The sequence below is a fragment of the Homalodisca vitripennis genome, unplaced genomic scaffold, assembly GCF_021130785.1.
Source record: "Homalodisca vitripennis isolate AUS2020 unplaced genomic scaffold, UT_GWSS_2.1 ScUCBcl_10169;HRSCAF=18930, whole genome shotgun sequence".
In the NCBI taxonomy this organism is placed as follows: Eukaryota; Metazoa; Arthropoda; class Insecta; order Hemiptera; family Cicadellidae; genus Homalodisca; species Homalodisca vitripennis.
The window spans coordinates 1-18,411 of NW_025786288.1; the positions used below are offsets into that span (position 1 = coordinate 1).

General features: G+C 32.1%; 1 protein-coding gene across 1 annotated transcript; it reads left to right on the forward strand.

Annotated features, from left to right (window-relative positions):
* The first annotated feature begins 4,076 nt into the window (after nucleotides 1-4,076).
* Nucleotides 4,077-13,446, forward strand: LOC124374796 (zinc transporter 2-like). Its single transcript, XM_046832946.1, has 5 exons — nucleotides 4,077-4,158; nucleotides 6,410-6,519; nucleotides 9,226-9,331; nucleotides 10,844-10,978; nucleotides 12,989-13,446. The coding sequence occupies exons 1-5, from the start codon at nucleotides 4,077-4,079 to the stop codon at nucleotides 13,132-13,134; spliced, it is 579 nt and encodes a 192-aa protein (XP_046688902.1). The 3' UTR covers nucleotides 13,135-13,446.
* The last annotated feature ends 4,965 nt before the right edge of the window (nucleotides 13,447-18,411 follow it).

Here is an 18,411-nt window from a genome sequence, read left to right on the forward strand (position 1 = left end):
TGACCTCATTCTTGATCTGAGCAAAACAATTAAGATTAAAAATCAAAAATTAACTAGACTTTACTTGCTTAAATACAAAGATTTCTTTTCCTCGCATTCAAACTTATTTCAAATATAATAACAATGCTTTTTAAGATATTATAAAGAGAAAAAGTTTTATAAAGTAATACGTAAGTGAACATATTCAATTCAATTCATATTCTAATTCAAATTCAACTTTATTCAAAGACTACGATACAATGGTACACATACAGTATTTAAAATACAGATTAGCGTCAACCCATTACATTACAATGATCCATTCTGTATTGGTTAAATAAATCATTAAAAATAAAGCAGTGTTGCCTCAAAATGTTCATTGAAATGATTTTACAATTCTGCTACTATTATACATATATGTTCTATATCAACTAACTAAATTTGTTTGGATGAACGTAAGTTACCTCAAAATATTCTTTAAATGAGTATACTGATTTTTCAAATTAAAAATGATTTTAACTTTGATTTTAAATATGACTAATTTGTGAAATTTTTAGAAAGAAATGTTTTTGGAAGATATAACAAGAATTTGGAATCCGTATAGCTAATGTGAAGAGCAGTGGTTTGGGTTTTTTTTATTAAACAAGTTCTAAGTTATGTTTTTGGGGATTGATGGATTAATTTTCTATGGCGACGGTGTTTATAATCATGATTTGCTCCTAATTTAGGCTATACTATCTTCATTTTGATTTCACAAGCATTATAGTTTGAAAATATATATAGACCATATTACAGTAAGGATTCTTAACTTTAGGAAAAAATTTGCTGTTTGACAGATTCATTTCGTGTCATGGTTCCAATTTTAACATTATTCCTAATAGCTTTTTTTTGTTGGTTGAAGGAATTCAGGTCTAGATTTTTTGTTGTTGTAGCTCCCATACATGCAATTATACCATTGTTAAGACAATGTGTGAATTGATTAGTGCAAAATTAAATAGTTTTCAAGGTTTCAATATTATCATTACCCCTTGACATTTGTTCGTTTAGAGCGTATAGACCAGAGGACATTTTTATTTACTACATGGTCAACATGTTTATCCCAAACTTAAGTGTTGGTCCACATATATAGTCCAAGAAATTTTGAATTTTCATACTTGATTTCAGTTTTGAATTTTCTAGATAAATATTTGGCTTTAATTTTGATCTAGTTTGTTTTGGTACAGACATGAAAATAAAATTCGGATTTATTTATATTTATTAGCGGAAGATTTTTAGTGTCTGAATATTCTTTCTATCAAGTTGTAAGGAACTTAGAGATGATTTATAGCTCTAATTTTCTTCTTGACTTTTTACCTGAAATTGTGGATCGTTGGTATCATCAGCGTAGAGGGACACACTGACCCATCCACCCTGTATCACCAACCCAGGCAACCCCCTTAAATAGCAAAGTAAATAGAAGAGGGGGCCAAGTATAGATCCCTGTGGGACACCATGTTTTATAGTTTGAAGATTTGAATAATAAATTTTGTGGTATATTTTATATTTTGCTGTTTAAATAACTAAAACTAGTTTTGAATTTGAATACATTGTTGTCGGTTTTTTTTAAATAGGATTTGTAACCTCATTCATGTTCCTTACTCTTAATATTTAAATTGTAATAGTTATCCTTAAGTAATTCATCGTTAGGGACACACTGTCAAATGCTTTGGAATATGTCAAGGAAAGATTTCCAAATGGACTTTTTCATTCCTGTCAACCAAATCTATTATTAATTCAATGTGAAATTATCACCTTGCAGTTATCGTTGATTTTGTTGAGTCGGTCGGAAACCATGTTGCTGATCATCCAATATGTGATTACTTTCCAGGTAATCCAAAAGTTAGATGTATATACTACTTTTTCAAAAATTTTAGAAATACACAGGTAATTTAAAGATATAGGTCTGTAACTTGTTGGAACTATTTTAAATCTCCGCCTTTTTATTAGAGTGGAACAACTTTAGCAATTATTTAATTTGGATGGGGAAAAAAGCCAGATATTAATGATGAATTGAATTATGAAGGTTTGGTGTTAATGGTTTGGAGATTAGCGGGAAAAAAAGACTGTTTATATGATTAGTGATTGGTATATCATCAATTCCTGTTGAGAATTTATTTTTCAAAAGGCCATTACAATCGCTTTTTAAAATTTTCTTTCATCAAACCTCTTTATAATTTGAAAAAAATTGAGGACCTTGAGGTGGTTTTTTCATGACCCCGATTGATCATAACAAAATCTTTCTGAATATTTGGAAGCACAAATCTATCAACAACATTTATACAATAAAATCAATTTAAATATATTACCAACAAGAATTGGGTCTGATATGGATGTGCCCATCCCGGGAGCACTAATTGTATGTTATCAGTGAATCCTTGGCGCCATTGTTGATTTCAGATTTGATAATTTTACCAAGTTGATTTCGATCATTATTTGTAGATTTCTTAATTTTACTGTCAAAAAAACCTTTTTTTTTGTTCGTTGTTTTATTTGAATTTTATTTTCAATTTTTAGTTGCTTAATTAATTGTTTTTAAAATTCATTAGTTTTCCAAACCCTATATGTTTTCTCCCAATTGCCGCAATTTTTTTCCTTTTTAATACTGTTACATCATCTGAAATCCAACTTATTTAGGTCTTTTCCTTCTTTTTCAACAGATAATAATTTAGGGAAAGCTAATTTTCAAAAAACATGAACCAAATATTGAGTTAAAGAAATCATCCACCTTACTTAGTTTCTACGCCACTAGACCTGGGTGTAAAACTGTCTAACAATTTTCACTAGGCCTATAGCCTTCTAAAAATAAATCTGTGTTATGTTTTATGAAAACTTTCTACAATACCTTTTGAATGTCACACAGAATGTAAGAGTATTGTTGTTACAACCAAAAATATCTATTTCAAAAACAATTTGCCCATCATGCCTGTACTGAATCTATACATGTTTATGAAGGCCAGATGTTTTTAATTTCTTAGTATGATTAATATTCAGTGAGGGAAGTTATCTATGCCTGGTTTTCTTGACTCGGACTGGTAACTCTAGTAGGGAAAAATTTACTTTATATAAACTAAGTTATAGAAGAATTTAAGAATACTAACAAGAGTTCCTATATGTGATTGTCTTTGTATTAGTTCAACACATTGATGTTATAATAATCTTCGTGCTATTGAATGAATATTCTTGAATTTATCATTTAATGTATTACATTAAAACAAAAATCAAGTCTACCTAGAAAAGATTTACAAGTATAGCCCTTGCTGTCTTTTTTGGGGATCTATAAAATACATGCTAAAATAAATGAAAATGTATTTACAGTTAACTTTCTGATAAGCAACATTTCAAATTCTTTTTCGGCTGTAAGATCTTGGACTTCAGGAATTAATAATTTTTTACTTTTAATGTTACTTCTAACTTAAGTTCAAATACACCACCACCAAGTTTTTGAAAAAAGATAGACCTTGTAAAAAATTGAAACATATTTTATACATTTGGAATATTTAGATACAGGATTTTCTGCTTCAGTCATTTTATGTTCCAGATATTGTTTCTACTACATCTGGTTGGATTTCTTCTAAATTAATTTTTAAGGTATATTAATACGTGATGATAAGTGTTGGAAACAATTTTGGAATTGTAATATTTTTAACTGGTTTTCTTGAAGTTGAATGTCTGTCAAAATTTTGTTTATTTTGGGGGGAATTTAGTTTTGCATATTGGTTTCAGATATTATTTTAATATGTTGGTAGTTTTTAATCCCTGATAGTGTAAAATGGATTTACTGTTATTTGAACTTAATAGTGCACTTATTATGAGCCAGATCAATAAAGCATTCGCAAACTCATTATATCTATATGCAGAACAGTTTTCATTGTCATAAATAGTTTAGTTTTAAAACCTGAAAAAAGATGACACAAAAATCACTGATCACCATTATTGCCCATGATTCACCTCACTTTCACCAGACACTGCTTCCAAGTGTTGTTTGGAATTGGAAATCAAGATGATCTTGATGTTAGGGCCATCTTCCTTGTCTCCTTGTGGTCCTAGGTTCTGTAGTTATGGTTGATGACAGTGGTTGTGAAGTGAAGATAGAGGTCTCAGGCTGCATGTGGTTGATCTCTAACAAACAAACGATTGATGGTCTGTTGTGAGCTTGCGGATACTTTGACAAAATATTGTATTTTAGATCAGTGAATAAATTCATCATGTGGTTTAAAGCCATTCCATAATAACTTCTGGAGGACCACTGAGTTTGTTACAATTATGATTGTTCCACAGATAGCTGCCAGTAATGGTGATGAAATTTCATTTATTTTGGTTTTACAAAGTGTTCTATGGATATTTTGATCCACGAACGCATAACCCATAGGCTGAACATATAAGCCTTGTAAAACCTCTTCTCTTAAAATCAAATTGGAGGAATGAAGAATCCTCAAAAAGCCTTTATCATAATCAGTCAAAGTAGGTTTATTTTTGTGATTTATCCCTTTGTTAATTCAATGAATAAGATTCCAGCTCCCAGCATCAGGGGGAAACTTGTTGATAAGCAAGGTGACTGGTTATTGCAGTTTGAGAGCAAGTGGTTCTTCCAAATTGTTGTTTGGAAAAATCCACTGTCAAACCACCAGCAGTTCATCTGTCGCTGTCATTCTCATAAGTCGCCAGAACAGTAATAACAGGTGTGCAAAAACGCTAGTTTTTTCACAGTCTTTATGTTCCGAGTAAATTTATTCCAGTTCATGTGTCTTTTCTTATTGTATTCTTTACTGGAGGTTTGAAAACTCTCTCTCATACTTGAAAATGTAATTCTTGACCTTGTTCCACCAAGTCAAGGGACATTTTTAAAATAATGCGAGGCCAATTTTGTTGTGCCTTGCATGTTTAAGTGCAGGTACCCATGTGACAGGTATAGTGGTTTGTCGTCCCAAATCGATTAAGATTAAATAAAGTGTAAACTCCATTCAAAGTGCCTGGCCAGCTGCTATCTCCCTTGATGTAGTTGTTTACTTTTTGTATTCTGATCGTTTTCCGGACCTATTAAGAATCTATTGTCGTTATCTATTTAGGTTACAGATACATAAGGGGAAAACAGGTCTGCGTGTACAGTAAGCACTTTTAGTTTACTCTTCTAGAAACTCTTCAGTCTAAAAATAAAGGATTATGGCAGCAATGAAGGTCCAATAGTGTCAACAACTGCTGATATTGACAACCCAGCACATTCCATTTGCCACCACTGACCTACCTCACTCAGTTGGCCGTAATAAATACCTTACTACAGTACAACACTAACATTTACATCCTCACTTGCTTACAACTATTTTTGGCAAGTAAATTTTTATCCCTTTAACCGACCAACACTATTTCAACTCATGAATTATAAGTGCCTGCTAGGTATCCTTGTGGTACATGCAATATTGGAGTTAAGTCCTCTGGTATAAAATGCACAGGTCATGTGAGAAAATGGTATCATGCTGGATGTCAAAATTTTTAAAAATAAATAAATAAAAATATTAAAAAACACATGAAAAAAATGGGCCACCCATTGAAATCGAAAATTGGCAATACATTGAATGCAAGTTGATTCAAAACTCCAGGCTCTTCAAGCCATGGAATAGTTGATCTGGTAAATGCTCAGATACCATTCAGAACCTGGAAATGACTCTTACTGAAAATAATTTTCTAGAGAATTGCAATAGTCAACGAGGAATGAGCTTACATACAGAATGGCTGCCAAATTTGGCATCAGCATTTAGTAGTTGACTCCTAATTGTTATATAATGAATGTAAAGTATGGCGGCTTCAATCGCAATCACTCAATGGTTTTGTTTTGTTGTTTGTGAAATCAGTTTAGTAACATATAACGTATCAATGATGGGAAGGGTTGATTCAATGTGAATGTTGAGTTTAGCTCCAGATTCACTTGTTCTTAGTGCAGCGTCTGGAATCAGGAGTCATGTTAATCTGAAGAGATAAAAAACTCTGTTATTTAATTAGGGTTCCAGGATTTTAATGGTTCTAATGAGGGGCCTGAGGTTAAAAACAAATAGTACATAAAAATCAACCGAAAATTTGGTACTATGTTTCAGATATAGGCTTCTTTTAATAATCATTTTGCTTTAAATGGGGTATTCAGTATTTTAAACTTGTACTTAAGCTATTACAGATTCAACAAATTTACATACCATATTGTGACTTTCTAAATACATATTATGCATTTCCTTTGATTTTATTCATTATTTGTCACAACATTCTTTATATATTGGTGTTGGAATGAAATGAAGGTCTATTGTATTTTAACATATTGTTGATGTTTTCAGAATGTGGCCTATAACGCTCCATCAACATGGACACCACACATGGAGGGGGAAGGGAAGGTAGTCATTGGTCATAGTTCATGGTGAATCAGAAAACATTAATGTACGGGCTGCGTTTATACACGTTGTTGGTGACTTCTTACAAAGTTTTGGTGTATTCGTCGCTGCCCTTGTTATATACTTTTACGTAAGTAGATTATTTGTACTATTATTTAACTGTTAGAGTATTCTCAGGTTTACAGGTTGGAAGAAATCTTCAGTGATTCTGATTCTGATTATTTTTATTACTAAAACATAGTTTAATGCTAAATTTTATCTGCTCGTTTACAGGATCCTGTTTTCCAAATCTTGGCTAGTTTTTTTTTAACTATTGAAGGACTTGTATAAGTGATGTGCATTATATGAATACAGCACATAACTTAATACACATATTTAATAATGGTAAATTCTACATATTGGATACACTTGTCTGGTAGTATTAATATACATATTATTTTTCTTTTCTCAAGAGGAGGGATATAACTGGAATATACCCAATATACAGAGTGTGACAAAAAGGTTGAGCTGGCTACGTATTTTCAAATTCTGTGTGTGATTTTAAGCTAAAAATGAAGAATAACTTTTTCCAGTGTCCACTTCGTTTAGCTATTAGCCGCCATTTTTTTATTTTTTATTAACAAATTATTATATCTAAAACTTGTAAAACTAAAGAAACCAAAATTAGGCACCTAGGTTTGAGTAGGGATAGAGAGAAAAAAAAATAATTGTGTTATTTTCTTTTAATATTAACAAAATGGCATCTGTTGATGAAAGTTGCTGAAATCAAGTAAAAAGAACCAGTATAGTTATAAATACATGTACTAGATACCAACTATTTGGAGAATTTTATTGCAATTCCAACGGTACTTTTTTCATAGAAATCTACCAACACAATAAGTCAAGCATGAAAGCATATCGCTTATACAAGCCGGGAGCACCAAACATGTTCATAGTTGAGAATTATCAGTTGTTTGTTGCTCCTGGCAACAACCTTTTTATATATATATGAAAGGATGACAAAAATGTTTTGACTGCACAACTTTTCTTGAAATTTCTACTTTTTTACTGAGGACTTTAATATATTTATGTTGGAAAAACTGTGTTGTAAAATTTAAAAACAAATGTCCATAACTCTGGTGTTATGATCAATATGCAGCAGGCATGTTCATCGGTGTCGAACATCTAAACTAATGTACGTTTAATGAAAAATGGAACAATGTTTACAGCTTTTTAATAGTACCTGTAGTGTTGTATTATATTTACATTAAGTGTTATAGCAATTTCAATGTGTTTAGAAAAATGCATGGTGTTGTGGATAAAGTTGTGCTATTGAATGTCATGTTCGAGATAGTCTACTGTATTTAGTGTTTTTAAGGTCGCAAAAGCAAAAAGATTTTATGAACAATTATGCAAAAAAGTAAGATGGAGCAGTCCACACAAAAACAGTCTGATGTTGGCTGTTGTGTCTGAATCTCTCCCCCTCCCCTCCTACAACCCTCGCCCAACACTGTAATGTTTGCCAGTTTATGTGAATGGAAAATGACTGATCTCTCTCATCATATTTTGCAATAAAGAAATATCATCAGCTGTTACTGTAAACAAATATACATACATTTGATTTCATCTCATCCACAGACGACATGTATAATAAAGTAGACAGTTTCCTTTTTAAGTTTGGTTATTGATGATGGAAGGTCTTGAAAGGATAATATATAAACACAATGTTTCGAGGATTGGAAATTGACGACAGAGGATAGATTCCAATCCTCGAAACGTTGTGTTATACCTTTTGTAACTATAATGATGGTAAATATCCGAAATCCTGTTATCCTTTCAAGTAGACAGTATGTAACCATATCCAGTGATAGTGGATTACAGCTGATGGTCCAGTGATAAGGCAACACTGCCTCAATTTTGGTCAAGTATTCTTGTTTATAATTTGCATTACTGCACCTTGTTGATCTAATTTGCACATTGACTGACACAGTGTTTATGGTTTACAGCCAGACTGGAGTATTTGTTTTATCCAATTTGCACATTGCACTGACACTGTTTTATGTTTACACCAACTGGAAGTATCGTGATGCCAATTTGCACATTGAATGACACTTGTTTTATGTTTAAAGCCAGACTGGAGATATTGTTGAACTAATTTGCAACATTGACGACACTGTGTTTATATTCACAGCCAGACTGGAGTATCGTTGATCCAATTTGACACATTGACTGACACTGTCTTTATGTTTACAGCCAGACTGGAAGTATTGTTGATCCAATTTGCTCATTGACTACATCCTGTGTTTATATTTACAGCCATAGACTGGAGTATTATTGATCTTAATTTGCACATTGACTGACACTGTCTTTATGTTTACAGCCAGACTGGAGTATTGTTGGTCAATTTGCACTTGACTCCTGTGTTTATATTTTAGCCAGTCTGGACGTATTTATTGATTCCCATTAGGCACAACATTGACTGACACTGTCCTTTATGTTTACAGCCAATTTAAATTTTGCACATTGACTGACACTGTGTTTATGTTTACAGCCAGACTGGAGTATTGTTGATCCAATTTGCACATTGGACTGACACTGTGTTTTATGTTTACAGCCAGACTGGAGTATTGTTGATCCAATTTGCACATTGACTGACACTGTGTTTATGTTTACAGCCAGACTGGAGTATTGTTGATCCAATTTGCACATTGACTGACACTGTGTTTATGTTTACAGCCAGACTGGAGTATTGTTGATCCAATTTGCACATTGACTGACACTGTTTATGTTTACCAGCCAGACTGGAGTATTGTTGATCCAATTTGCATATTGACTGACACTGTGTTTATGTTTACAGCCAGATTGGAGTATTGTTGATCCAATTTGCACATTCTTGTTTTCGATCATAGTGTTATGTACCACTATGGCAATTCTGAGGGATACACTCAACGTCCTAATGGAGGGTAAGTTGTTTAATCCAATTATAAATGTTACGAACTTGCTGAGACTCACAGTCTGCTACGATTGGTGGTCTGTTAAACGATAAACTGTTTTGTAGGTTATGTAATAATTGATCTGTTATAGGGTTTTTTCATTAGTATAAGTCGATAGGAAGTTCCATAAGATTTTTTTTTTTTTTTCTTTTAATTAGGATATGAAAGGATCTCTCTCAAGATATAAAGTACCAAGATGCACATCCCTTTTAGTGTGTATTGTAAAAATTAAGGTTTTGTTGATCATTATCTACAAAACTGGACACAAACTATTGATTTAAAGGATATAAAATCGAAGGAAATGTAAAAATTATCGTTACAAAAGTTATTAAGTTTTATTGAACCAAATAACGACTATAATATTAGGAAACCCAAAATTTGTTAATCTGTTTAAAATAGAGATAAGTTTTTAAGGCAAATTATATCTATACACACAGATATTACTAATATAAAGGTGCATTTCTCAATTAATTTCAAACTACATAGCTTCAAATATTGAAAATTAAAGTAGTAATTGTAACATTGTAGCATAATTTGAAAAATAGTTATACTGTCAACTTTTTTAAACTTTTTTGAACCCTAGATCCATGTCGTTGGTACTTACGTGATAATAATACACAATTCTGGGTTTGATTACAGATTACATCATCAGATCATGATTAGATGAATTTGTCACAAGTCACATATCAATGGAGATTTCTCATGAAAAAAAAACTAATTTACTGAATATGACTTAATTGGATAACTTAATGATATTGTGGTAGAAACGTTGTTTTAACTAACCCTTTAAACATTTTTAGGAGTTGAAATTTTGTCTATCAAGGAAATACTCATTAGCAAATATTGTCAATTGAAATACATAATAAGCAATAATGAACTTAGAAACTTCACTATCTATTGAGCAATCTTTTCAAGTGTTCAAATTTATACAGTGGCAAATTTTAAGAGAATACTAGTTGAAAATTTGAAAAAAAAAGGTTTACATTAGACATTTATGGTACAACTCTTGACTAATCCAAGTATATAGCAGCAAATTAGAGTAGTCTTCAACTATAATTTATGTGCGGAAAGAAATAAATATTTTATTTCACATGAGACCAAAACACATTACATAGTTAGTTATTTGGGATTTATTTTTGGAGCAATTCTGAGTGGAGTGGTCTAACAGATTTTATCACATGAAAATGTTGACCTTGCAGCGTGTACAAAACTTGAGGTGTGCTTTGCAGCTAAGGTATACCATTACAATTGTTGTAAGCAGATTTGACTAAATGAATTTTTTATAAAACCGGTAGTGTACTATGGACTGCATGCAACAGCTGAAGTCGTCCCATATAATTGATTAAATTAAAAATCATTATTTTGATTTTTATAATGCCGAAATTGATTGAAAAAAATGTGATTGCTATTTGTAAAGTGAATCCATTGCTTTTAAAGATGGATTAAAGGGCTGAGATTTATACTTTGATGATTTTTGCGTAGGCATGCCGAGAGGAGTGGACTTTAATGATGTCCTAAATACTTTCCTCAGTATAGATGGGGTGCAGAGAGTACACAATCTTCGTATCTGGGCTCTCAGCTTGGACAAGACCGCCCTGGCGGCTCACCTGGCCATCAGTGAGTCCTTAGCATAACTCGTTTTTATTACAAATCAAATCTTTTTCCATAATATGTCTGGTAAAGGTAATGAAATTTAAGTAAATTTTGAAAAAAAAAAGTTTACATGAGTGTAAAAAAATAGATATTAAGACCATTAATTACACAATTTTATTTTGTTGTTAACAAACATAAATATCTTATTTTTTCATCATATTGGGGAAGGTCCACCAGAAGTCGGGCTTAAAATCTTAAGTCAGTCATGGTCCTCCTGAACTAAAAGAAAACATTTTAAGTAATCTGTAAAAGTTCAGAAGGCATTGTATAAAAAAAAACATTTATACATTTATACAGGCATTAATGTCGATGGACTAATTTTCTTTATGAACGTTATTTACTTCATTTTAGTCTAATTGTTATTACATAGATTTCTACTTTGGCACTAAATTGAATAAAAGGTAGTTAAATTGAACACTTTATTGATATTATTTTCAGGGCTAAATGGTAAAAAATTTATTTTAAAATAGTATCTGTTTATTTGTGCACTAACAAAGTTATTGTTGGTCAATTGCAAAAATGTTTGTTTTACTCTGACTACAACTTACAATTCTTGGGTGTGTTTTTATTCATTTTTCAGGTCAAAGAAAGCACAACTTCACATCCTTTAGTAGCATTGATGTAAAAAGTCAATATGACCTGCATATCAAGGGAATAGCTAAACTCCTAGTAACATTTTTCATTGGGCTGTAACCCACATGCAAACAATTTGAGTACTTATGTTTTTTAATCAACATAACTTTTCTTCTTTTTGTATAAGGAATGAAGTATCAAAGTTTCTGCATTTCTATATCCATATCCCTGATTGGATAAGATATGTGAAAATATCAAGAATCAATTTCATACAATCACTAAAATACATAGTCATTATACACTTTATATCTATATGCCTACACCTTTACACTGTAATTAGAGATAAGTAACAAATATTTATAATAAACAGGGTAAGAACCCAGCAAGAAGTAAACAAGAGATGTTTTTATGTTATAACCAGTTAATTTCCTAATCTCTATTTATGTTCTATCCTTCAGTATAACTTGTTTACTTTTTTTCTCCAAAAGTGATTAGAATGAATAAATAAGGTTCCAACATCTGTTTGTCCGTCACACTTCTTTTCATGTAATACTAGATTATCCGATTTTTGATGTTTGGTATCTCATAATCACATTCTTTGATGTCAAGTTGAAATGGCTGCATAAAAACTTCTGTGTACCCGAAACTTGGGTAATGTTGCATTTACGTGATAATAAGTGTGGCGGACAAAACAGGTCTTGTCTTATCTTGTATTTTATTAAAATTCAATATAAACTGTGCAAATATGGGAACTTGTATTTTGGCTTTCAATGCAGATTGAATTTATTTTGTGTTATTGAACAGTCTTGTTATCGGTCAGTAAATATTTAGTAGATCATATCATAAGTTACTGAAGGAGCCACCCAGTGTGAACCTTGCCTAGAGCTTGTCGCGTAAACAACTGTTCCACCTCCACTCCATGCTATAGCATGTGGTACAGTCAATGCCAAACAAATGTAGTGCTTAACTTTTAACAAAATTTCAACCAAAGAATATTGAAACTGGTATCAAAACTTAACAGGCCACCCACTTTTACGAGTGAGTCTTGGTGATACGACAGGCCCCCAGGCTAAGCAATGGCGTCCCGTCCGTTTGTTTACTGACTACGTGGGTCCCGCCACAAGAGGGTTTTAGGTGGTTGTGGGGAGGGGGGTAGCAGCACTGCTAACATATATGCTCCACAGTTTCACGCTAGCTGGCTCTCGCAGTATTGTAAAAATTCATGAGTGCAGAGGATTTGTGTTCTTTCAAATTATAAGTTTTGTATAAATTAAATGTGGAACATTAATTAGACTGAGTTACTGTAATAAGAACTAATGTAGCTTAGTATAGTGTAGTGTAGGCTATGTATTAGTTTAATTTTCTGAAAAAAATATTAATATAATGTTTGGTTTTCATTAGGTCCAGGAGTGAACTCGCATGAAATTTTGAAGGCTGCGTCCCGAAAAATCCATTCAAAATTTCACTTTTTTGAGATGACCCTTCAAATAGAGGATTTTCAAGAGGTAATGAAAGACTGTACGCAATGCCAATGCCCAGAAAAATGATTCCATGAGTTTTAGACAAGCGTTGTGTTATCGTGGTAAATAATAAGCAGGGAAGACCTAGACATGTTAGTCAGGTTATATTTTCTCGTAACTATTGTTTAAGTAAAGGTAGCTTAATTAGTAAAAAATGTAAAATATTTAAGTACCTGTGATAGTTGTAGTTTAGAATATTATCCAGAAGCAATGGAGACAGCTCTAGTCTTTTGATATTTTGTCAGTTTAATGTATTTTGCATAAAGTAAACATATTTGGTGACATTTTCTATAAAGTATATTTATATATTGTGAAATAAATTGCTATTTTGTATAAAAAGTGTATGATTATTTTTTCAAATGTCTTTATTTTATTATTATTATAATCTTCCTAACAAAATTGAAAAAATAGGCAAAAAATCTATCCGAAATTTGAAACCAAGGTGGCCCCAAAAATTATTAACTACTAGATCCAATCACTTTATTACCTCTCGGTGTTCTAAACTCATTGTGAAAAAATCGCGTACTTTACTAGACTTTTATTTTAAAAAAAACATACATACAACAGAAATCAACTAATAACTGGACAAGCAGCATGGATTTATTTACTGGAATAATCAACAACCTTGCTCAATAATATACCTAACTGAACACGGTCATAAATAGGACAATATTGAAATTGGCAATACTGGTCACTAGATTTATTTACCTTGACCTTAGCTAGCTTAAGATCCGATTGCTAGGTACATGATATAGATACTGGGCTAGAAGTTCCAAAATTTAGGCATTCTGACAATCTGCACTCACTAGCTAACATCAAATGATCGGAAAAACAAATTGTGGAACTTAAGGAAACTACACTCAAACGGAGTTAGAAAAGGCCAGTTCAGTCTAGCTTATGCTAGTAATCAGAGGTGTTTCACAAGGCTCAGAACATCGGGACCAGTTTTATTTTTTTTTTTTTCTATTAATGATTTTTCATAACATCTATACGAGATCATATGTGTAAGAAATGGTCTTGTTTGCTGATGACAGGCGGCCTTCTACCTAAAATTTAACAGTTAATATAGAAGAAAACTAGAAAATTAAACCACCTACATAGCTCTTGAATCTAGCACAGAATACACCATAAAAAATGGACCTTGTCCTTACATTAAGCAAAAAAACAAAAACAAGTGTTTCACTGGGTAGTAAAAAAGGGTCCGTAATGTGAAATGCACTGGCCTCCCAAGCAGCAAATACAAGTTAAAACACCTAGGTGTTGTTGTGAATGAAAAACTTAAGCTGGAAGAGCCACATCAGAGCAAAACTCTGCCTAAAGCTTAGCTCTTGCTTTTGTTTGCCTTAAAAAGAGTTAAAGTAACCAACACCCATGAAACCACCAGGACAGTTTTATCATGCATTATTTGAAACCCATCTGCACTGAACTAGTTTGAGTGATTTGGTTATCAATAACAAGGTACAACCAAGCTTTCATAATGTTTTACAAAAGTGTGGGAACATTTTGATATTTTTAATTAATTAAACAGTAATAAAAAAATTAGCCACCAGCTTCTTTATTGTAATTGTATTGTATCTTGAGGATACTCTATTTGAGAGACAAGTTTTTGACAAAGGGACCTGTTCGGTCCTGTTGGTTGACAAACTGATACAAGTGGATATCTTGGCAACCATTTTCTTATCGGCAGTGTCGCTCACTTGAACATAGTCCTAGACATACTGGAGGGTGAAAGACCTGAGTTCAAATCTCAAATGAGGGATTATACTTTTTGCCTCATAAATTTTTAGTGATAATATATTTATTTTATTATATTTCCATGTAAATAAATAAATATATACATTTTACTTTCTTAATACTATATTAAACTTGGACTTTTATTTTTGTTAGACATTGAAAGTAATGAAAGAAAAGGAAGTCAACATTATCCATGTGGAAATTGTGGCCAAAAAACGTTAGTGGCAATTGTCTAGCTGTCCTTTGATAGCAGATCAAATGTTTGAAAGTGGTACCATCTTAAATGCACTACACTTTCTCTTAAGGAATTTAAACAAATAAACAAAGTGAACTCAACTGAATGGTCTTGGTAAAAAATGTAGTATGAAGCAGTTATTAAATGGTGGATCAAGAGGACTCAATGTGAAATATTAGAAAACAAATCATCCATTTGTAATCTGTATGAAAGTGCGCGTTTGTTGGTAAGTGAAAAACAGAGTGGAAAAACAGATACTAATAAATGCAAATAAAGAATTGCGGGAAGAACTGGAAAATGTAAATATTATGTTAAGAACACTAAATGAAGAAGGTAATACGCCAGGCAAATAAAGAAATCATAACTTTAAGGAATCAAAAAGTCCAACTAGAAACAATTATGTACTGCAAGAAGAGGAAGAAATCATTAAACTTGATATGAAAATGAATGAGTTACAAAGCAAATGTGAGGAGAAAAAACTACCTTTTCTGGTTGGAAATAAAAGAAAAATGAACGTTACAGTTTACCAAATATGTCTAGTTTAAAACCTAATACTCAAGTCAAGTCATCTAAAAAAACTATTCAAACCAAACTCTACTCATCAGCAGTTAGTGAAGGAATGTAAATTTAATCATTTGAAAACATTCCCCATAATCCAAACAAAAACAAAGACGATGGAAGATTTCTTTCAGAAAAAACGTTTTTATCTCTTGACACCACAGGACGAAGCTAACAAAATGGATGCCCAAAGTAGCTCAAAACTCTGTGGCAGCTGAAGAAGGATACGTTTCTGACAAGAAAATTTTGATTTGTGCAGTCATGGTAAGGATTTAATCTTGGCATATTAACAAATGCAAAAAAACCAAACTTTAAAAATTATCAGCCTGTTCGATTTTGTTAAACCTGGAGGCCGTACCCAAAACAGGTTTTAAATGAGAAGAATGTAAAAACAAGAATAACCGGATAAAGAAGACATCCTGAATGCTGTTTGTGGTTCCAATGATGTCTGCCAGAAACGAAAAGCACATTGAAGTTATTGGACAGTATTAAAAAAGTACTTTTGACCTTTGTACCTGATAACAAAAGTGATTTTAGTGGATTTACCTCAAAGATAAGACTTACCGGACTGGTCATGCTGTGAATAAAGAAAATTAAGAAAACTAATTTGAAAACTAAAAGCTTTAAGCTGACCATTATGATAATGTGAGTTTTATAGAAGCAAAGTACAAGCTGGGAGAAACATGCCTACTGCACATGGTATGCATTATAATTCAGTAGGAAAGACATGGGTTGGAAATGAAGATATGGGCGACACAGAGACCACATCACCAGGAGAATCGATGTCACCTCGATCCAGGGCTACAAAACCCAATTGGACTAATGTTCTCTCCATGCCAGCGGGAAACTTCACATTGTCAGAAGAGGGGTTGAAGACATAAGACTTTGCAATAACATACACCAATTTTTCTGATTAGCATTACAATTTTTCATATTAATATTCAGTGTCCTTAGAAAATAAGGTTAATGAATTAGATATATTTTTTACAATTGAAGGGATATGATATAATTTGCCGTATGATGAACATTGGCTTGCTATCTGGAGGTGGAATTCTCTACTTGCTGAATGGGTATAATTTGGAAGCCAATTATAGTAGAAAATAATTTAGGACATGGGGGGAGGTATCCTATATATGTTAGTAATAGTTTTGTATTTTGAGTATGAACTAATTTAAAATGTAGAGCACTTTAGTCTTGAAAAGATGTTTGAATGTAGAATCAGTTGGTTTTCCCAGTATAAAACTAATTGTTATCACAGTTTATAGAACACCAGATTCAATTATAGAAGTGTTCAATTGAGGCTCTAAATAATCTGATTTTCTTTTTGAATAAATGTAACAAAATTTAAGAGTTGTTAATCTGGTTAATAAATTGGTGACATTAATTTGGATATTCGTTTAACAGCTAAAAAAATAATTAAATTTTCCAGAATATGTTACGATCTCATAACCTGTATTGTTTAAACCAAAACCCAACTCGATTATAATGCCTGTGCTTGGATAACATTATCACAAACAAACAAAATGACGAATCTTCATGTGAAATAATTCCAGGCCACCATTTCTCCGTTCATTTTAGGATTAAAAATTAATATTAAATTGATAATCAATACCGGAAATTATAACAATTACATTGCAAGGGACAAACAACAGTAAGTACTTTTAGGACCTTTGAAATAATTATTCTGTAAATTAGTTTTATTAGTAGGTTTTAAGCACGATTAGTTTCGGGCTTGGTTTGAACTGTCATAAGTTTTGTTCTGTTGAAAACAGGCTTTTCAATTTTTCTTGGAGGCTTGTCTCTGATCTGTATAACCAATTCTAACCAAAGGAGCACTTATTGCTAGATCTAAAAAAAATGTATAGGTATGAAATTAGAATAGCGCATAGTTGAGAGCCAATGATAATTTTATAACTACTTAATGACAACAAGTGTAAAGGCAGCTTGGAAGGTCATAAATTCAGAAATGGGGAGGGAGAGCAGCACCAAAAATCATAGTTTTCCTTTCTCCGCTGAATATTTTAACGATTACTTTGTAAATATTTGTAATGATATTATACCAAATTCAAACCCAGCCAATATTGTAAAAGTAGACAAAATGCTAGAAACAAACACATGTTAACATTGTTAAATAATTTTAACTGGAATGATGTAACTGTACTTGATGTAGGAACAGATGTATTAAAAAACCTCAGTCGTTCAAAGTCCGGAAGATTTTTTATGGTTTATCAAACTATGCTATTAAAGCCAATGTTACAGTGTTTTGCTATGTCCTCTGGCCTATTTGATAAACTGGATCATGGTTTTTTGAGGGTATCTGATCCTAAGAGTCTGAACAACTTACCACTTACAATACCTGTTTTTAAGAAAGGAGATATTTACTCTCAAAGTAATTATCGACCAATATCACTAGTCCCCAGTTATGTCAAAAAGTTGTAGAAGCTATAATTAAGGAACAACTCAATAAGTACTTTGAAAATAAATAGATTTTCTATCATCAAGTCAATATGGTTTTTAGGAAAGGTCTTTCTACCATCAATAGCTATTAGAACATATAGGGTCCTATGTATTTCAAGGATTAAAAGAAAAAAAAATTATTACTCATGCAAACCTTGTTGGACCTAAGTAAAGCGTCTGTTTGAACATTGTGTGCTCAACGATATATTCTTATGACAAAACTTGAAATTTACGGTATTGTGCAAAATGTGCTAAATCTATTTAAGGTCGTACTTGATGGATTGATAATCAAATGGTTAAAACTGGTGAACAACAATCAA